The sequence below is a fragment of the Pongo abelii genome, chromosome 7 (genome assembly GCF_028885655.2).
Source record: "Pongo abelii isolate AG06213 chromosome 7, NHGRI_mPonAbe1-v2.0_pri, whole genome shotgun sequence".
Classification (NCBI taxonomy): Eukaryota; Metazoa; Chordata; class Mammalia; order Primates; family Hominidae; genus Pongo; species Pongo abelii.
Window position 1 is genome coordinate 40,079,537 of NC_071992.2, and position 21,447 is coordinate 40,100,983.

General features: G+C 46.1%; 2 protein-coding genes across 3 annotated transcripts in view; one reads left to right on the top strand and one right to left on the bottom strand.

Annotated features, from left to right (window-relative positions):
* Positions 1–9,075, top strand: part of ASH2L (ASH2 like, histone lysine methyltransferase complex subunit) — a 34,537-nt gene extending 25,462 nt beyond the window's left edge. For both annotated transcript variants that reach the window (XM_024250998.3, XM_024250999.3), the window contains exons 13-16: positions 3,400–3,492; positions 5,069–5,167; positions 8,190–8,249; positions 8,338–9,075. In XM_024250998.3, the coding sequence (XP_024106766.1) occupies positions 3,400–3,492; positions 5,069–5,167; positions 8,190–8,249; positions 8,338–8,445 (360 nt within the window). In that variant the 3' untranslated portion in view covers positions 8,446–9,075. The remainder of the gene's footprint in view (positions 1–3,399; positions 3,493–5,068; positions 5,168–8,189; positions 8,250–8,337) is intronic.
* Positions 9,076–10,163: 1,088 nt separating this feature from the next.
* STAR (steroidogenic acute regulatory protein) lies at positions 10,164–20,637 on the bottom strand. Its single transcript, XM_002819006.4, has 7 exons — positions 20,263–20,637; positions 18,108–18,221; positions 17,667–17,794; positions 15,618–15,776; positions 15,292–15,476; positions 14,555–14,648; positions 10,164–13,729 (listed from the first exon to the last, which is right to left on the bottom strand). Exons 1-7 carry the CDS (start codon positions 20,324–20,326, stop codon positions 13,616–13,618), a joined length of 858 nt encoding a protein of 285 aa, XP_002819052.3. The 5' UTR covers positions 20,327–20,637; the 3' UTR covers positions 10,164–13,615.
* Positions 20,638–21,447: the final 810 nt, after the last annotated feature.

Here is a 21,447-nt window from a genome sequence, read left to right on the forward strand (position 1 = left end):
ATTTTTTTGGTAGAAACAGGTTTGTTTGTTTGTTTTTGTTTTTTTTTTTTCCATGTTGCCCAGGCTGGTCTTGAACTACTGGACTCAAGCAGTCCACCTGCCTCAGCCTCCCAAAGTGCTAGGATTACAGGCATGAGTCACTGCACTTAATAGTGTCTTCTGAGGAACCAAAGTTTTAGTTTTTATGAAGTCTAATTTATCAAATTTTTCTTTTATACTTATTTCTTTCCATGAATTAAAAAAAAAAATCTTCGGCTACTCCCAGTCATGAAGGTATTCTCCCATGTTTTCCTTTGAAAACATTATGGTTTTAGCTTTTACACATAGGTGTCTGATTTACCTTGGATTAATTTTTTTTTTTTTCTTTAGATGGAGTCTCGCTCTGTTGCCCAGGCTGGAGTGCAGTGGCGCGATCTTGGCTCACTGCAACCTCCGTCTCATGGGTTCAAGCAGTTCTCCAGCCTTAGCCTCCCGATTAGCTGGGATTACAGGCACCCGCCACTACACCCAGCTAATTTTTGTATTTTTAGTGGAGACAGGGTTTCACCATGTTGGTCAGGCTGGTCTTGAACTCCCGCTTCGGCCTCCCAAAGTGCTGGGATTACAGGCATGAGCCACTGTGCCCGACCAGATTTTTATATATAGTATGGAAATTAATTTTTTTTCATATGATTACACAATTATCCCAGCACCATATGTTAACTCTTTCCTTTCTCCACTGGATTTCTTTGATGCCTTTATTGAAAATCAGATGTTTGTGTTAAGGAAAGGTTTACTTCAGAGCTCTGTATTTCAGTGATCTATTTCTTGTCCTTTATGCACGTATCACAGTGTCTTGGTTATCATAACTTTAGAGTAAGTCTTTAAATTTGATAATGGAAATACTCCGAGTTTATTCTGATAATAAGCAGCCTACAGTCTCATTTTTATTGATTATATCACACTAGTGACTCTTATTGTACCATCCTGCCTCCTGGAACTCTTTAAATGTATACCACACTGATGCCTGGTTTTACAGAACACAGAAGTCTGCACTTAAAGGATTCTGTAGGAGTTTTTTCAATGATTCATTTACATTACAAAAAAAAATTTTTTCTTTAATTAAAAAAAAACAAATTTTTTGACCAGACACTGTGGCTTCACGCTTGGGAGGCCAAAGCAGGCAAATCACTTGAGGCCGGCCTGGGCAACATGGCGAAACCCTGTCTCTACAAAAAAATACAAAAATTAGTTGGGTGTGATGGCACACTTCTGTAATCTGAGCTACTCAAGAGGTTGAGGCACGAGAATTGCTTCAGCCTGGAGGGCAGAGGTTGCAGTGAGCCAAGATCGTGCCAGTGAACTCCAGCCTGGGCGACAGAGAGCAAGACTGTCTCAAAAATAAATAAATAAATAAATAATTTTTAGTGACATGTCCACACGACAGAATACAAAAAAATACAAAAATTAGTTGGGTGTGATGGCACACTTCTGTAATCTGAGCTACTCAAGAGGTTGAGGCACGAGAATTGCTTCAGCCTGGAGGGCAGAGGTTGCAGTGAGCCAAGATCGTGCCAGTGAACTCCAGCCTGGGCGACAGAGAGCAAGACTGTCTCAAAAATAAATAAATAAATAAATAATTTTTAGTGACATGTCCACACGACAGAATACTATGGATCTATTCAAAAGCCACATATATACTGATTATAAAATGGTCTCTAATGTAGTTGCCAAGTTAAAAACTCAAGATGCAAGACAAAACTTATAATACGTTACCATTTGTATGGCTTTTTGGGCTTTTTTTTTTTTTTTTGTATGTTTATCTGGTGTTTTATTTTGAAACAGAGTCTTGTTCTGTCACCCAGGCTGGAGTGCAGTGGTATGCAATCTCGGCACACTGCAGCCTCTGCCTCCCAGGTTCAAGCAATTCTCCTGCTTCAGCCTCCTGAGTAGCCGGGATTACAGGCGTGCACCACCATGCCCAGCTAATTTTTATATTTTTAGTAGAGACGGGGTTGCGCCATGTTGGCCAAGCTGATGTCGAATTCCTGGCCTCGTGATCTGCCTGCCTCAGCCTCCCAAAATGCTGGGATTACAAGCGTGAGCCACTGCGCTTGGCCACATGTGTGTTTTTTAATTTTGAAGACAATATATGCCTAGATTCTCTGGAAGGATACCAGGACACTGGAATAGTGATTACTTTTTGCAGGGGAAAGTGGGTATAAGGGACATAGAAAGAGAGACTCTCATTTTATATGCTTGTATATCTTGGGAATTCTTCTTTTCTAACCATGTTTAATAGTTTTTTAAATTAATGTCATATATTTCTCTGGAAGTGAATAGTTAAATAGACTCTTAAGAACCAGTAAGAAAGAGGTGACCCAGAGACCACCTGTGGGAACAGATGGGAAACTAGGACGGGGAAGAAGGTGACCTTCAAAATATTTTCATAGAATAAGGGATTGTAGGCTTGGTGCAGTGGCTCATGCCTGTAATCCCAGCACTTTGGGAGGCTGAGGCGGGTGGATCACCTGAGGTCAGGAGTTCAAGACCAGCCTGGCCAACATGACGAAACCCCGTCTTTACTAAAAATACAAAAAGTAACCGGGTGTGGTGGCGCATGCCTGTAATCCCAGCTGCCTGGGAGGCTGAGACAGGAGAATCGCTTGAACCTGGCAGGCCAAGATTGCAGTGAACCGAGATCACACCACTGCACTCCAGCCTGGGTGACAGAGTGAGACTGTCTCAAAAAAAAAAAAAAAAAAAAAAAGAAGAAGAGGCAGGGCATGGTGGCTCACGCCTGTGATCCCAGCACTTTGGGAGGCCAAGGCGGGTGGATCACCTGAGGTCAGGAGTTTGAGACCAGCCTGGCCAACATAGTGAAACCCCGTCTCTACTAAAAATACAAAAAATTAGCCAGGTGTGGTGTAATCCCAGCTACTCGAGAGCCTGAGGCAGGAGAATCGCTTGAACCCAGGAGGCGGAGGTTGCAGTGAGAAGAGATCACACCATTGCACTCCAGCCTGGGCAACAAGAGCGAAACTCCGTCTCAAAAAAAAAAAATTAATAATAAGAGATTGTAGAGTCAATAAACGTCATTTCTTTCAGTGAGATTATTGGAAAAGATGTGTGAATTTAGCCACTTTTATGGGTATTTTTATTGTGGTAAGTGTGTATGTATTATGTATTTTCTCACGTTTCTTACTAAAGGCCTACTGAAAATGTTTTAATAAACATGTGCCATCTGGTATTTTTTAAGAAGTGTATAATAGTTCAAAATCTAGCAAAACTCAACTGCAAAGATTTTTAATATCTGTTGTAGAGCTCAAGGGGTTAATACTATTTGTGTGCGGATGCGTTTTTTTCATGATGATGGAGCTGTTGCTTTATTGTGCCTTTTTTTCTTTCTTGGTTTTCAAGGCTTTGATAAAATTCAAGAGTTATTTGTACTTTGAGGAAAAAGACTTTGTGGATAAAGCAGAGAAGAGCCTGAAGCAGACTCCCCATAGTGAGGTGAGTCATGGCCATAAGAACATTAGAATCATAAGGCCTTGAGGGTTAGGACCCATTCCTTCATTATAAAAGTGAGGAACACGAGGCCCAAAGGGGAATGAAGGGGCGTCTGGTAGCCCCACTGGCCAGCGGCAAGCTCGCCCTCTGCTTATTGTGTTTTGCTTTTTATGTAGTATCATGCTGCTGCTGTTAGAGACATGATCCTGTTCTTTCAGGATCGCTCTGTAGAGAAAAGTGTATAAAAATAGTGGCCTGATGGGAAATCTACAAGAGACTGAGGAAGCAAGTCCAGTGTCTTTATTCTTTATCAGAGGAGGTATCAAGTCCAAAGGGAGGGAACCTGGAGTGGGAGAGTAGACCTTGTGGTGTGGCCCAGGGGCACTAGGAGCTGTAACGTCTCACTCAGTGTCCTTCAGAACTTTCTCTGCCTCCGCTTCTGGGGTTGCTGGAAACATGTCTGCCCAAGGTCATAGCACAGTCAGAGAAAGGCTGGCACATCTGGGCCAGCCACAACGGCCAAAAATAAAAAGGGAAGTGGGATGGAGAGGAAGAAAGTTAAGCTGGAAACATTTTTTTCATAAAAATGCTAATGCTGTGAGGCCACCCAGGACACTAATAGAAGAAGATGGAGGTGAAATAAAGAAACTAGAGTTTCAGCTGTTTTTAGGAAAGAAATACTAAAGAGAAACAATTATTAGATCTTAAGATGCAATAACCAGAAAGCCCCTCTTGCTGGGAAGAGAAGGCAGCCTTTTCTGAAGAATTGAAGTGGTCAAGAGAGAATATTCAGTATAATTCTGGGAGAGAAAGGGGGAACATGAGGATTCAGAGATGTGACATAAGAATCTTAGAGAACTTCAAAGTGAAAAAGCGGAAGTGAGAACTGACTCAAGGGAAAGGAATTGATAAATAAGCACGCTTAAACAGGGGTGGTCCCAAGTAGTCCATGGAAGGCCAGCTTACTTTAAAAAAAAAAAAAATTTTGTAGAGATGGGGTCTCACTATGTTGCCCAAGCTAGTCTTCAACTCCTGGCCTCAAGTAATCCTCTCTCCTCGGCCTCCCAGCTTACTTTTATAAATACAATGCAATGAATAATAAAATACAGAAATGTTTGGTATATGTAGCACAGGAATTCAGAAAACAAAGCCCAGGAGTTTGAGACCAGCCTGGGCAATACCGTGAGATCCTGTCTCTATAAAAAAAATTTAAAAATTAGCTGGATATGGTGGTGTATGCCTGTAGTCCCAGCTACTTGGGAGGCTGATGTGGGAGGATCACTTGAGCCAAGGAGGTTGAGGCTGCAGTGAGCCAAGATCACACCACTGCACCCAGCCTGGGTCACAGAGTGAGACCCTGTCTCAAAAAAGAAAAAAAGCCTGAATAGTGCATATTAACATGCTTTGAAAAATCAAAATATTATAAAAATTGAAGATGTTGTTATTACACAAGTTATGTACTGTTCTTGGGTGAGTGATTAGCAGTCTGGCAGCAGCACTTGTAACATTTTCCTAGAGAGTTCTTTTTTTGTTTGTTCTTTTTTACAGTTCTGAAGTAAAATCATGGTTTTTGTTTCAGATAATATTTTATAAAAATGGTGTCAATCAAGGTGTGGCTTACAAAGATATTTTTGAGGGGGTTTACTTCCCAGCCATCTCACTGTACAAGAGCTGCACGGTACGTACATGTTTCCATCCCATGAGCAAAACTTGAGGGAAGCAGATGAATGGGTTGTGAAGACAAAGTTACTGAGCGCTGGGATGAAATCCAAGCAGCCTCAGAGTGGCATGTGCGTGTGTTGCTACCATTACTGTTTAGTCCAAAAACAGTTTGGGCATCTTAGGGAGTATTTGCTGGATAGAAAAAGGTCCTGCAATTTGTGTGCGCCATACTTTTCCCTTGAGCACGTGGTGTGGTGTTACCGTTCAGTAGGAAGGATATAAATACACATACACAAATCCTCCTGGGATGTCATGATAACTCACCGTTATTAGTCATTGTTGCTTACATTGATTTTTTTTTTTTTTTTTTTTTTGAGACAGTGTCTCACTCTGTTGCATAGGCTGACCATAGCCTTGACCTCGTGGGCACAAGTGATCCTCCCACCTCAGCCTCCTGAGTAGCTGGGGTGTGCTAATTTTTTGGTTTTTGTTTTTGTAGAGGCAGGATCTCACTACATTGTCCTGGCTGGTCTCAAAGTCATGGGCTAAAGCAGTTCTCCCAGCTCAGCCTCCCAAAGTGCTGGGATTACAGAGAGGCATGAGGTACCACATCTGGCAAGTTTTTTTTTTTTTTTTTTAAATATGATCCAAACATGAAGAAGGGTACTATCATTAGGGCCTGTTGGTTTTAAAAATATATAGGTAGGTAGGTAGATAGGTAGATAGATATAGATATATAGAAAAGTTGGGGCCGGGTGCACTCGCTCACGCTTGTAATCCCAGCACTTTGGGAGGCCAAGGTGGGTGGATCACTTGAGGTCAGGGGTTCAAGACCAGCCTGGCCAACATAGCAAAACCCCGTCTCTACTGAAGATACAAAAATTAGCTGGGCTTGGTGGCACATGCCTGTAATTCCAGCTACTCAAGAGGCTGAGGCAGGAGAATCACTTGAACCCAGGAGGCGGAGGTTGCAGTGAGCTGAGGTCATGCCACTACTCCAGCCTGGGTGACAAAACAAGACTCTGTGTCAAAAAAAAAAAAAAAGAGAAAAGAAAAGTTAGGCCAGTCGTGGTGGCTCATGCCTGTAATCCCAGCACTTTGGGAGGGTGACGCAGGCAGACCATTTGAGGTCAGGAGTTCAAGACCAGCCTGGCCAATGTGGTGAGACCTCGTTGCTACTAAAAATATAAAAATTAGCCAGATGTGGTGGCCACGCGCCTGTAATCCCAGCTACGGGGGAGGCTGAGGCAGGAGAATCGCTTGAACCCGGGAGATGGAGGCTGCAGTGAGCCAAGATTATACCACTGCCCTCCAGCCTGGGCAATAGAGTGAGACTCCGTCTCAAAAAAAAAAAAAAGGGAGTGGGGGCCGCTGGGCACAGTGGCTCACGCCTGTAATCCCAACACTTTGGTGGGAGGCCGAGGTGGGCAGATCATGAGGTCAAGAGATCGAGACCATCCTGGCCAACGTGGTGAAACCCCATCTCTACTAAAAATATAAAAATTAGCCGGGCATCAGCCGGGCGCGGCGGCTCACACCTGTAATCCCAGCACTTTGGGAGGCCGAGGCAGGCCAATCATGAGGTCAGGAGATCGAGACCATCCTGGCTAACACAGTGAAACCCCATCTCTCTAAAAATACAAAAAAAAAAAGAAGCCGGGCATGGTGGCGGGCGCCTATAGTCCCAGGTACTCAGGAGGCCGAGGCAAGAGAATGGCATGAACCCGGGAGGTGGAGCTTGCAGTGAGACGAGATCTTGCCACTGCACTCCAACCTGGGCAACAGAGCGAGACTCTGTCTCAAAAAAAAAAAAAAAAATTAGGTGTGGTGGCACGCGCCTGTTGTCCCAGCTACTTGGGAGGCTGAGGCAGGAGAATTGCTTGCACCTGGGAGGTGGAGGTTGCAGTGAGCCAAGATCATGCCACTGCACACCAGCCTGGTGACAGAGCGAGACTCTGTCTCAAAAAAGAAAGAAAAAGAAAAGCTAATGCATGAAGATTTCCATGTACTTTTAGTCTGTCAGTAGGCACCATTGAAGCAGGTAAAAAAAAGGAAATCTTTAAACAGTGTAAACCAAAACTATCTGAGACAGATCTCAATCAATTTAGTTTATTTTGCCAAAGTTAAGGACCTGCCCGTAAGAAAAAAACAGAATCACAGAAACAGTCTGTAGTCTGTGCCTTTCTCCAAGGATGAATTTGAGGGCTTAAAATTTTTAAAAAGAAAAAGGGCTGGACGGAGTGGCTCACGGCGGTAATCTCAACACTTTGGGAGGCCAATATAAGAGAATCAGTTGAGCCCAGGACCTCGAGACCAGCCTGGGCAACATAGCAAAACCCCCTTTCTACAAAAAAATACAAAAAATTAGCCAGGCGTGGTGGTACATGCCTGCAGTCCCAGCTACTTGGGAAGCTGAGGTGGGAGGATCCCCTGAGCCCAGGAGGTCAAGGGTGCAGTGAGCCGTGATCGCATTGTTGCACTGCAGCCTGGACAACAGAGTCAGAGCCTGTCTCAAAAAAAATAAAAAGTAAAATAAAGGGGAAATGCGGGCTGGAGGGGAAAGTAGAAGGATATGGTCATCCACATGTTGCAAGAGAAAAGGAGCAGATAGGGGAAAGTCAATTATGTATTCATCTCGTGCCTGGTGAATCGGCACTTCACATAAGGTAAGGTGAACATAAAGTAGCTGCCTGTGGGGATATTTAACCTTTTATCTGTAGGTGTCTGCTTAGCAACAAAAGGAAAGGCAGTTTCTTGCATGACTCAGCTTTCAGCTTAATTTTTTCCTTTTGACAGAGCAAATTGGGATCCTGAATTTTTATTTTTCTTTGACAACAGAAATCAACACAGATCTCTAATTCTTGGTGGACATCAGGATGTTGACCACTTTCAGTAATATTTAATATATATCTTATTTGTTCCATTTATCCCCCGAGTATTGTAGCCACGTTTAAAGTGAAAATTTCCTGTGTCAAATTAACTTTTCCAATATTTTTTGTCCATTTTTTCCATGTCTGCTTGAATTGAATTCGCTCCAGGTTTCCATTAACTTTGGACCATGCTTCAAGTATCCTCCGAAGGATCTCACTTACCACCCTGTGAGTAACATTACAAATGGCTGCATGCGTCCTCAGCATTTCCGTGGCTGCTGTAGTCACCGTGTTCTGTTTCTCATTCCTCCTGCAGATGAGTGACATGGGCTGGGGCGCCGTGGTAGAGCACACCCTGGCTGACGTCTTGTATCACGTGGAGACAGAAGTGGATGGGAGGCGCAGTCCCCCATGGGAACCCTGACCAGGTCCCTCTTTTCTGTCAAGGACTTTCTGGGAATAATACTGGGGGTTTTGTTTTTGTTTTTGAACTGTCTCAGATGTTCTCCCAAAGATACTAAAAACACAGCCTCTCCTTTTAGCAAGTTAAAAGGCTGGGTAGGACTGCGGGAGACTGCCTGCCTTTCACCATTTTCTCCCCACTTCAAGTGACTGCTCTTATTTTGTCTACCATAAGCCAACAATCGCTGACTCCAGGATTGCGTAAGCCCCCTGTGAAATCGGTGCTATACTGCATACCCTGCTAGCTGTGACTTGTTATCCTACTATATTTTCTAAGGAGTGAATAATATTGTCCGAGTAACTAACTTATTTAAAAGACATTTCCTTCTGTGGGCATTGACTCCATCCCACCTGTTTTCCAAGGAAATGGTAACCTGTTTCTGAGAACACCTGAAATCAATGGCTATACATTCCAAACCAATCTAAATGCTATTTCCTTTTGGTGTGGGTTTGGTTTTGTTGTTCATTTTGAAATACACGTTTGAACACTGAGATCCCTAAAACTACTAGATCTCTAGAAGTGTAATTGTGAAAGAAACTTGCTTGCAGCTTTAACAAAATGAGAAACTTCCCAAATAAAACTTGTTTTGAAGTTTGTGTGACACTTTGCTTCCCTTCAGGTTGGGTGCCTCTTGGTGACAGTGTTCAGAAATGTAAGCAGCATGAGGAAGGGAGCTGGCACTGGGAGGAAGAACCGGGTTTCTGACTTGTGTTTTGGCCGCTTTCCTATTGCTCCCATTCTTGCCAATCAGCCACCCCCTTTCCTGTGAAAATCTGCCACCTTGAGAGGAACAAGAGTTTAAAAGGGCTAATGGTCTCCCTCCCGGTCTTCCCTTGGAATGTGGATGTTGATATATGTGCGGGTGGTTTCCTGTCTTGCTTATCTTCCTTTGCCTTGAGCTGATGGCTAAAGGGCAGTTTTCGGACTATTAAGGACTGAAATGTAAGAATGAGCCTTCTAGGCCGGGCGTGGTGGCTCATGCCTGTAATCCAGCACTTTGGGAGGCGGATCACGAGGTCAGGGGTTCGAGACCAGCCTGACCAACATGGTGAAACCCCATCTCTACTAAAAATACAAAAATTAGCTGGGCGTGGTGGTGGGCACCTGTAATCCCAGCTACTCAGGAGGCTGAGGCAGGAGAATTGCTTAAACCCGGGAGGCGGAGGTTGCAGTGAGCTGAGATCGTGCCACTGCACTCCAGCCTGGGCGACAGAGCAAGACTGTCTCAAAAAAAAAAAAAAAAAAAAAAAAAAGAATGAGCCTTCTAGCCACCGTGGCTCACGCCTATAATCCCAGCATTTTGAGACATCAAAGCAGAAAGATTGCTCAAGACCAGCCTGGGCAACATAGCAAGATCCCTTCTCAATAAAAAAATTAGCCAGACATGATGACACATGCCAATAGTCCCAGCTACTCTGGAGGCTTAGGTGGGAGGATCCCTTGGGCCCAGGAGTTGGAGGCTGCAGTGAGCCATGTTTGCACCACAGCACTCCAGCTTGGGCGACAGAGCAAGGCCCTGTGTCCAAAAAAAAAAAAACTCCTTCCTTTTGGATTCCTATATAGTTTCCTTATCTTCCTTTTTCTTTTTCTTTTTTTTTTTTTGAGATGGAGTCTCACTCTTTGTCACTCAGGCTGGAGTGCAGTGGCGCAGTCTCGGCTTACCGCAACCTCCGCCTCCCGGGTTCAAGCAATTTTCCTGCCTCAGCCTCCTGAGTAGTTGGGACTACAGGCACGTGCCAACACACCTGGTTATTTTTTTTTCGTATTTTTAGTAGAGACAGGGTTTCATTTTGTTAGCCAGGATGATCTCAATCTCCTGACCTCATGATCTGCCCACCTTGGCCTCCCAAAGTGCTGGGATTACAGGCATGAGCCACCACACCCGGCCTGTCTTCCTTTTTTCAATACATCAGTCTTACGGCAAAGACAGCCCTCCCAGGATTGCCCAAAGTCTCTCCTGCATTTACCTCTCTACCTCGGTTAATAGGTAGAGTGGCTCACCACGTGGAGGGTGACATGCTGCTGCAGAATCACCATGTTATGCCTGTGGCTCTTCTGAATATCTTATCACTTTACTGTTTAAGAGAGTTCCCACACTTCAAGACAATATTGGTATTTTAACATAGTAGCATTGACTAATATATTTGTCTCCTGATGAATCACCCAGACACTTTGATTTGGCCACTGCATATCTCTGAGCAGGAAAGCCTGTACAGGTCGAGTGTGATTGGAGGCTGAGACTCAGCCCTAGACACCTATTAATGCGTGAGCTGGTCTTCAAGGGCAGACCTGGTTATAAAGCTTCTAGGTCATCGGAGTTTGAGGGACTCCAAGAAAATGAGGGTGATGTTATTTAGAGGAAACTGAATGTTAACTCTTTGTAATATAAATTACCACCTATAAGTTGTATACCCACTCTCCATCTAAATTATAAAATTAGCTTTTTGTATATATTTTATTTTCACAAATCAAAGGTTACAGGTAATGATGTTCTTCTCAAACTTCAAAAGTGTGTGTGTGTTTTAATACAGTTCATTTGAAGGGCTCAGAGAATATCTACTCTTCACAAAGTCCTATATAAAATAGTTTCTGTAATCAGATCAACAGTGATAACTTGTTTTATTCCAGTGTAAAATTAAACAAGTGGGAAAATATCTCCACAGAAACCAGAAAGACACAATTACATAGTTTGAAAGAGGCAATTAGAATCCAGCAAACCAGTGGGTTTGTTAAAAGCCTATTTCTTGACTGTCAGCCTGTTCTCTTGAAACTAGAATATATGTTGCTTTAAGGTATCTTTAAACAAGTAACTATTTTCTCTTAGCTGGTAGTGGATGATAATTCCATTTTAGAAATACTTCTCTACAACTATCCTCTCTCAACTCTGAGGCTCCTAGATAAACAATAATTTTATCCATGCCAAAAATAAACTAAGAAACAATCTGAATAAATTATAATAAATACCTTTACTAGTTGTAAAATTTTAATACCTCAGTAAATACCACAGTGTTCCCACTAACGCTATTTTTTAATTTTTTAATTTAGTTTGTCATAATTTGGTTTCATCAACTCCTTTGTTTTTTCCTTCTTTTTTTTTTTTTTTTTTTTTTTTCAGATGAGGTCTCACTATCTTGCCCAGACTGGTTTCAAATTGCCCTCCAGCAATTCTCCCACCTCAGCCTTCAGAGTAGCTGGCATTGTGGGTAGGCACCACTGTGCCCAGCTCCTGTTTTATAATAAATAAGCCAGAGCTGTATCTCCAAATGGTGCAAATCATCAATGCTATTAAAACAAGAATGAAAAAGCTTCAGGTGGTAATGGTGATTTTTTCATCCTCCCTACCCCCCTCCCATCCCAATGTGTGTGTGTGTGTGTGTGTGTGTGTGTAATTTTTTATTTATTTATTTATTTTTTAAGACAGCCTCGCTCTGTCACCCAGGCTGGAGTACAGTGGCTCGATCTTGGCTCACTGCAACCTCTGCCTCCTGGGTTCAGGCGATTCTCCTGCCTCAGCCTCCCAAGTAGCTGGGATTACAGGCATACACCACCACGCCCAGCTCATTTTGTATTTTTAGTAGAGACAGGGTTTCTCCATGTCAGGCTGGTCTTCCGCCCTCAGGTGATCGCCTGCCTTGGCCTCCCAAAGTGCTGAGATTAACAGGCAAGAGCCACCTCGCATAAATTCTCTTGACTCCTGGGAAAGGGAATTTGCTTTCACCATATTACCCCTTCTTCCAGCCACTTCTCCCAGAATACTAAACTTTTAGCCTGTTTAAGCAGAGAAGTTGCCAGCCCCAAACAAAGTTGACAGCTGTGGAATTATCTTACTACTAATTGGCATCATAAAAAACAGAAATGTTAACTAATATTGTTTATTGTCTCATATTTGGCACTGCCTTTCCTTTTAATTAGGTAAATAAACAGTTATAATCTTCATCTTCCAGGGCCCATTAATCAGCTATTGCGTATAGAATTCTTTAAGAACTCATTTAGGTTATGCTTATGGAAATTAAATTTTTATGAAAGATCCTGGTAACAGAGTCTAAATTATTGAATTGCATAATTTCCCAGTAGTTCCTTTCCTTTTAATGAGCCTTAATTTAGTTTGACTAATTAAAAGCTTTGTCCAGAACTCCTCTAGTGTGAAGTTGTAATCTACTAGCATAGATTTTTTTTTTTTTTTGAGACAGTCTCACTCTGTCGCCCACGCTGGAGCGCAGTGGCACAATCTCGGCGCACTACAACCTGTGCCTCCCGGGTTCAAGTGATTCCCCTGCCTCAGCCTCCCAAGTAGCTACGACTACAGGTGTGCGTCACCACACCCAGCTAATTGTTTGTATTTTAGTAGAGACGGGGTTTCACCATGTTGGCCAGGATGGTCTCGATCTCCTGACCTTGTGATCCGCCCACCTCAGCCTCCCAAAATGCTGGGATTACAGGCGTGAGCCACCGCGCCCAGCTGCATAGATTTTTTTTAACAGTACAATATTAAAACACAGACTGATGTTTTGTGTGAATTATGATTCTTTATTCTGACTGGTGCCTATGAAAGCAATAGGGAAACCTGTCTACTAATGAGTTTTGTCTTTTTCCACAGAGAAAGCTTGGACTATATTTCTGGAAGGCACCCACTGTGCGGCGCTGCTTGTTCTGTGGTGTTGCTGTGCAGCGGCCGGGAGGAGCGGAGGGCTGCAGGAGACCCTCTGAGATTCTGCTTTGTGCACATGTACTGCCAGCGCATGGCATTCTTGAGCCCATAAAGCAAGATTTCTCAGGCCCTGTGGTTAGCATCCCCCACACCCATATCAGCCACTAGCATTTTAAAGATGGTTTTAGGTGGGTATGTAAGGGCCCAGAAAAAAAGTTTTACAATTATTTTAGGGGCCTTAACCTTCATGTCATAGCTAATCAGTGAATGAAGTTACCTTTTAATCCAAGAGCCTCATCCCTGTTTTCTTGGTACTAAAAACTTTCACCAATCTGAATCCTAGTGTCATACTCTAAACACGAACCCCACCCATCCCACTGTCGCCAGATGGAGATCTTAGACTTGCAGGCTTCCAGTAGGGATTCTCCTGATGAGTGTGCGTACCAGTGCAGCTGGGCACAGTTGGGAACAGCAGGCTGGTCTTCAACACCTGGCTTCACAGACAGGGCGGGACTCCAGGCGCTTGCGCAGGTGGTTGGCAAAATCCACCTGGGTCTGGGACAGGACCTGGTTGATGATGCTCTTGGGCAGCCACCCCTGCAGTAGGAGGTAGGAGAATTTGGCCATCTTGTGGGTTTTGGCCCACTCTTGACATTCTGCACCCTATCACAAACAGGCTGCCGGGGGCTTGGTCTTCGAGCTCTGTTAATAGGTGCAGCCTTGGAGTTGCCCGGTCAAGGGCGGGAGGACTGCATTGCTGCTCTGCTGTCATGACTTTTAGAAGCACAAGACTGGCCAACAAGATGTTTCAGCCTGGTGTTCCCAGCTGTGTGACCCTGAACAAGTGATGTTGCCTTTTTCACCCTTCAGATCTCTGGACCTAAGTTTCCTTCTTTCTAAAATGATAACTACATATAAGAGTTGAACTTTGCTATGAGACAGAAGAGGGCCAGGCGCAGTGGCTCACGCCTGTAATCCCAGCACTGGGAGGCAGGCAGATCACGAGGTCAGGAGTTTGAGACCAGTCTGGCCAACATAGTGAAACCCCGTCTCTACTAAAAATACAAAAATTAGCCAGATGTGGTGGCACACGCCTGTAGTTCCAGCTACTCGGGAGGCTGAGGCGGAAGAATCGCTTGAATCCGGGAGGCGGAGGTTGCAGTGAGCTGAGACCATGTCATTGCACTCCAGCCTGAGTGACAGAATGAGACTCAGTCTCAAAAAAAAAAAGAAGAGGGAGCCATCACAGGCTTTGGAGATGGTAGAGTAGCAATTAGGCCATCACCCCAGGCCCTACCATGTCTTACAGCCTGTGATTCTATCAGAAGAGAAGAGGATTCTTTCTGCAGCATGAGGGGAATGGGAAGAGCCTGTTTTTCTCACTACCACCTGCCCCCCGGGTCCCCCTCCCATGCCCTTCACCTTGAGGTCGATGCTGAGTAGCCACGTAAGTTTGGTCTTAGAGGGACTTCCAGCCAACGGGTGAAGCACCATGCAAGTGGGACCGTGCTCCGCCCTGGCAAATGGAGAAGTCAAGTCAGGAGGACAGTTGCGAGTTCTCTCTTGCACTGGCTGCTTACACCAGTACTGTAGATACACGTTTCTACGGTACCTTGTCTTTTCTAAGTCTCATCAGGGAAGTGCCCTTTGCAAAGGGTAATTATCTGGCAGTTGGCACAGTTACCAGCTCATCAGAATAAAGGCTGCTTGTAGCTGGAGCAGCCCCTGAGGCCTCTTGTGCCCTTTAGTTGCTGGATTACTGGAATGTCAGGGAAAGGATTCAGGCTGGTGGCTAGGCTGGGGCCTTGGGAAATTCAGGAGGCTGTGGTGTACTAAGTGGTATGGATTATTTCAATATTTTAGTCTACATTACAGCTGTGCCTGAGCGTACCAGCTGAACCTCAGCCCTGCCCCATGCTTCAGAAAATTATTAAGGTTCTTAAACTTTCTGGGAGGGTCATGACAAGCTGTCTGGCTGTCCAAGTAGGGCCTATCTTGTCTTTGTCCTTCCTTTGGTAAATAAGTATCTTTTGTAGAAGGAAGCCATGGGTGCACCAAGGGTTGGTTTCTTGGAGCTGGGGATGCAGTCCACATGCTTGGGTGCACACCTGCAGGCCTGTGTTAGAAGAGGGGGGTTTGGAGCCTGCTGCCCGTATTACCTGATGACACCATTCTGCTCAGGCATGTTCCCGAAGTCTGTGGCCATGCCAGCCAGCACACAGGTGGAGCCTCGGCGCTTGGCACAGCGCACGCTCACAAAGTCACGGGGCCCCACCAGGTTTCCTGCTGCCTCTGCAGCCAGCTCGTGAGTAATGAATGTGTCTTTTCCGATCTTCTGCAGGACCTACCAGGCCATGGGGAACCAGAATCATGACTCAGCCTGTGTTGGGCTAAGCACCTCCCACAGCTAGGGATCCTCTCTTTGATACAGCATTCACACTGGGCTCTCCTGGGCCCCTGCCACCCGCACCTGGACTTTGCTCACCTTGATCTCCTTGACACTGGGGTTCCACTCCCCCATTGCTTCCATGCGCTCCACGAGCTCTTCGTAGAGCATTTCCATGGGCTGGTCCACCACAACCTCCAGCCGAAACACCTTGCCCACATCTGGGACCACTTTACTCATCACTTTGTCCCCATTGTCCTGTCAGAGAAAGGAACCCCAGAAGGTGGTTAGACAAAAATATTCTTGGCCGGGTACGGTGGTTCACGCCTATAATCCCAGCACTTTGGGAGGCCAAGGTGGGTGGATCACGAGGTCAGGAGTTCGAGACCAGCCTGGCCAAGATGATGAAACCCTGTCTCTACTAAAACTACAAAATTAGCCAGGCATGATGGCAGGCGCCTGTAATCCCAGCTACTTGGGAAGCTGAGGCAGGAGAATCGCTTGAACCTGCACAGCAGAGGTTGCAGTGAGTGGAGATTGCGCCACTGCACTCCAGCCCGGGCAACAGAGTGAGACTCTGTCTCAAAAAAATATATAAATATATATATATATAAATATATATATATAAATATATATATAAATATATATAAATATATATAAATATATATATAAATATATATAAATATACATAAAATTATAAATATATATGTATATAAAATATATATATAAATATATATATATATTTTTTTCTTAGCCTAGGTCTCATAGGCAATACAAGGCAAGGTGGGGAGGGGAACAGCAAAGGAACTCCAAGCTGAGCATGAGGAAGCCTGGTACTGTCCTAAGATAGAGTCGGTAATCATTGTTGCCATGGCCTTGTGCATCTGCTGACAACTGGAGGAAGTTACCTGCTGCCACTGGACCCTTTTTAAGATTTTTTTCTTGTTTTTTTTTGAGTCAGAGTCTCACTCTGTTGTCCAGGCTGGAGTGCAGTGGCACAATCACGGGTCATCGCAGCCTCAACCTCCTAGGCTCAAGAAATCCTCCTGCCTCAGCCTCCCAAGTAGCTGAGACTACAGGCATGCACCATTACACCTAGCTAATTTTTAAATTTTTTGTAGAGATGTGATCTCCCTGTGTTGCCCAGGCTGGTCTCAAACTCCTAGGCTCAAGCAATTCTCCAGTCTCAGCCTCCAGGCATGAGCCACTGCACCCAGCCCCACTGGACCCTTTGTCTTGGTGGCGAATGATGGTGGTATGGGTAGGTCCAACTGAAAAGACTCGTACATGACTTCAGAAGCTCAGATCCCAAGAGAGAAACCTAGGAGTGGGAAAAGTGGTTTACACCAGCTTAATTAGATACATAGAATGTTGAATGGGATCTTCAAGATTTGTTTTAGTTCAATACCTCATTCCACACCAGAAGAATGTGGGGCCAGAGAAAGTCAGTGATTGGCCCAGGGACCCTTAACTAAGAGCAGTGCCGACCTAAGTCCCAGTTGGCCCCCAAACCAGTAGTCTGTTAACTCCATTACTCTTGAGAACTTAGGGAAGGAGGGGTTCTACCTGAACTTTGTGTAGTGGGCAGCATGTCAGCTTTTGCTGAAGGTAAAGCCACCAAAATCTCCATAACAGAGCCACCAGCCTTTACCGTGAACCTGGTTACTGTCCCCAGTGATGGGTCAGTGCTCAAGCGCAGAGAACCCCAGAAGGCCGTGGGCCACTCTGTGTTCTAGTCCAGGCCTGTTGTAGGGTGAGCCCACATCACCCCTGTAAGCCCAGCCACAGGTGGGCTGACAGCACAGACAGTGCACTTTGGCGTCGTTGGGATATCTGACCCAGGGCGATGAGGCACTTTGAGTCCCCCCTTGCATGGTGTCTGCCAAGGGGGCGCACAATGCAATCCTATTCTGTAGCTAAGGACACAGGAATAGTGTTTCTCAAACAGGACTCTCCAGGGTATCTTTTATGGGGGAAGAGCATTATCTGAGGATATATTCTCGAGAAAGGAGAGTTCTCAAGATAAAACCACTTGCTACCCAGTGACTGCTGCATGAGACAGGAATTCTGGGAAAAATAGTAACCCCAGCTGGCCTTGAGGATGGTAGTGGAGCATGGAGGAACCACAGGCTTCTCCCCCACACTTACCTGTTGACTCTCCTTCTTCCAGCCCTCCTGGTTGCTAAGGATGCCCAGGGCCTTCTGCATGGCCTCCTCCCCCTGCTGGAGATAGGCCAGCTCCTGGTCACTGTAGAGAGTCTCTTCCAGCCGAGAACCTGGATACACAGCCGAGGAGAGACAGAGCTTCCTTCATCTCCCAGCCTCCACCAGCTCTCATCCCTGGAGCTCTGGGTCTGCTCATTGCTCTGAAGAGCCCGGACTAAAGCCATAGGGGCCAGCCTGCTGGTCGAGTTAGACACAGCCGCCACAGGTGACTGGAGAGGGATCTGGCCTTGAGGAACTCTAGGCTGGGAACGTCCTCTCAAAATGAAGGAATGGCAGGAGGGGAGCCAAAGCCACATGCACCACATCACCCTCCAGGGAACCTCCTGCCAGCAGCACCAGGAGCCCAGAAGCCTTAGCACTTACCGAGCAGAGAGCTCCGCCGCCGAACCTGGTTAATCCACGTGCTAGGGGTGGGGCCCCCCAGGGCCCTCCGGTTCAGCTCCTGGCCGATGGCCATCACAGCCTGTTGCCTCAGCCCTGCAGAAGGGAATAACCCTTGTTTAGGAGCTGGAAAGCCCCTTAGAGATGGACCATTCCACCCCCTCATCTTGTCTCAAATGAGTAAGTTGGCTTGGAGAGGGAAGTGACTTGCTCAGGAGCACACAGGATTCTAGCAGGGACCTGAACTAGAGCCAGGCCCTCAACTCCCACCGCAGTGCTCCAGGGTCCAGAAATCTGCCTTCCATCTGGGGTGGTCAGGCCTGGCCCTGCCTGGAGACGGGCTATACCAGAGCCTGCTGGAGTTTCTGTCCCTAAAAGGGGAAAAAGCTGTGTTCAAGCAACCAGAAAAATCCTACTTCATAAGGAGAATACAACTCCTGAGGCCTGTGTGCTTGCATGAGTCTGTGTGTCTGCACGAGTCTGTGCTTGCATGAGGTCTGTGTGCTTGCATGAATCCGAGTGCTTGCATGAGGTCTGTGTGCTTGCCAGAATCTGATTGCATGAATCTGTGCTTCCATGAGTCTGTGTGCTTGCATGCATAAGCTACTCTGTGTGCCCCTGGATTCTGGGCCAGGGAAGTCCTGTCCATCTAGTGAGGACAACACCACCACTGCCAGCTGCAGATCTAAGCATGGCTTCTCGCTCTAAAGGTAGCTAATTCAACCCAGTGTAATTGGAAAGATCGTGTCTAGATTGACTTGTGTACCCTTCAGTGGTAGCAGGGGATTGATTCAAATGACCTTGGATGCTAATCAGCTCTACAAAAGTGGCCTCTTGTAGCTGGTTTCTGCCCCTTCCTGGCTATTCAATGATAACCAGTCTTCCCAGCCCCACTGTCTTCTCTCTTTACCTTGCCCTCCTGTCTTACTCCCCTAACTCTCTTCTCCTCCAATTTTTTTTGCCTGTGGGAGTCAAGTCTAATATTTACTCTGCTACTGTGGGCAAGACTTTCCTGTGTACCCCTGCTACAAGCCTTGTCCAGCTCTGAAGGAAGGCAAAGTCAGGAATAGTTCAAGAAAGATGGCCAGGCATGGTGGTGCACGCCTGTGGTCCCAGACACTCAGGAGGCTGAGGCAGGAGAATTGCCTGGACCCGGGAGGTAGAGGCTGCAGTGAGCCAAGATAGTGCCACTGCACTCCAGCCTAGGCGACAGAGCAAGACTGCCTCAAAAATAAAATAGGCCGAGCACCATGGCTCATGCCTATAATCCCAGCAGTTTGGGAGGTGGATCACCTGAGGTCAGGAGTTCAAGACCAGCCTGGTCAATGTGGCGAAACCCTGTCTCTACTAAAAATACAAAACCTAGCCAGGTGTGGTGGCATGCACCTGTAATCCCAGCTACCCAGGAGGCGGAGGTTGCAGTGAGCCGAGATCGTGCCACTGTGCTCCAAGCTGGGCAACAGAGTGAGACTCCATCTCAAAATAAATAAAGTAAGCCAGGTGTGGTGGCTCACACCTGTAATCCCAGCACTTTGGGAGGCCAAGGTGGGAGAATCCCTTGAGCCCAGGAGATCAAGACCAGCGTGACCAATATAGCAAGACTTTATCTCTAAAAAAAATAAAAATAAAAATAAATAAATAAAACTAGCTGGTTGTGGTACACGCCTGTAGTCCCAGCTACTCAAGAGGCTGAGATGGGAGGATGGCTTGAGCCCATGAGTTTGAGGCTGCGGTGAGCTATGATTGTTCTACTGTACTCCAGCCTCCGTGACAGAGACCTTTATTCAAACAAAAAAAAGAAAAGAAAAGACGGAAGAAAAAAAGAACGAATGAAGGAAAAGGGGAAGGAAGAAAGGAAAGGAAGGAGGGAAGGAAGAAAGAAAAAAAATAAAAATGAAAGAAAAGGAGAAAAAAAGATTGGAGTCCTAGAGGGGAGACCAGAAATTATAGAATCTGGAAGGGATATATCTTGGTAACCAGCCCACTTCTTCCGAGGGGAAAACTGAGATTCAAGAAGGGAAGGAACTTTCCCAGGTTCACCCAGTAAGAGGCACAACTAGGATCGGAATTGGGTGGCCTGAGCCTCATCCGCTGAGAGCTGGCCAACCCCTCATCGCCTCCTTCCCGCAGCGCTCACCCTTCATGTTGCGCATGTGTCTGTAGGAGCTCCCGGCGCACAGCTTGAATGTCGCTAGCAGCATTGTTTCCTGGCAAATGTGGCAGTGGTGGGGTCGCTGCCGCCGCTGCTGCCGCCGCTGCTGCTGCCTCTTCTCTCAACGGTGGTTATTCGTCCTTCCTGAGCCCCTCAAGCTTCGCCTCTGAGTCCCGCAGCTGCAGCCTGGACCCGGTGTTCTGCGTCTTAAATGCCCCCCGCTGAAGGCTGTGCATCATCATCAGGAGATAAAAACGCCATCACTCACTGTGCAAAGGAAGGGGTCAAGGATAGAGCGATTGCCTCACACTGCTGCTTTGGCCGTTTGTGGGGAGCGTGGGGCGGGAGAGGGTGCAGGGGAGAGTAGGGAGGACAGGGCCAGGCGAGGGATGGAGGGGAAGAAGCAGGGGCAGCTTAGATGAAGGCACACAGTGGTTTTCAAGAGTTTAAAGTGCAGATTTCTAGCCCTTGTCTTCAGAAACTCCAGGCTCAGCTGATCTGGAATTGAGGCTCAGAAACCTGTGTTTAAAAAAAAAAAAAAAAAAAAGAAGGAAAAGAAAAGAAAAAAGAAAAAGAAAAGAAAAAAACTTCCCTTGGCCAGGCACGGTGGCTTACGCCTGTAACCCCAGCACTTTGGGAGGCCAAGGTGGTCAGATCACTTGAGGTCAGGCGTTCGAGACCAGCATGGCCAACATGGTGAAACCTCTTCTCTACTAAAAATACAAAAAATTAGCTGAGTGAGGTGGCAGGCACCTGTAGTCCTAGCTACTCGGGAGGCTGAGGCACGAGAATCACTTGAACCCAGGAGGCAGAGGTTGCAGTAAGCCAAGATCGTGCCACTGCACTCCGTCCTGGGCGACAGAGTGAGACTCCGTCATAAATAAATAAATTAAATAAATAAATAAATAAATACCCAGTGGTTGCAATGCAGGTGTTGTGTGGACTACACACTACACTTTGAGAATCACCGTCTCGGGAGAGTGAGCCAGGGTGTTTACCAGGCAGTAGAGACCGTACGGCTGCTCTTCTTCTGGGTGAGGACCCTGAAGTCCACAGAGTGGAACTGACTTGTTCAAGGTCAAACAGCTGGCCAGTGGCAGGGCCAGGACAACAACCCAAGCCTCTGACCTTCAAGCCATCTGTACACAGTTCCTCCTGCGTCCCCAGGAC

Bases quoted from the DNA above. Each gene is read 5' to 3' on its own strand.
- STAR (XM_002819006.4), bottom strand. From the start codon at position 20,326: ATGCTGCTAGCGACATTCAAGCTGTGCGCCGGGAGCTCCTACAGACAC. The intron at 18,222-20,262 runs GTGAGCGCTGCG...TCCCTTCTGCAG, and splicing joins ACACATGCGCAACATGAAGG to GGCTGAGGCAACAGGCTGTG. The intron at 17,795-18,107 runs GTAAGTGCTAAG...CTGTGTATCCAG, and splicing joins GCGGCGGAGCTCTCTGCTCG to GTTCTCGGCTGGAAGAGACT.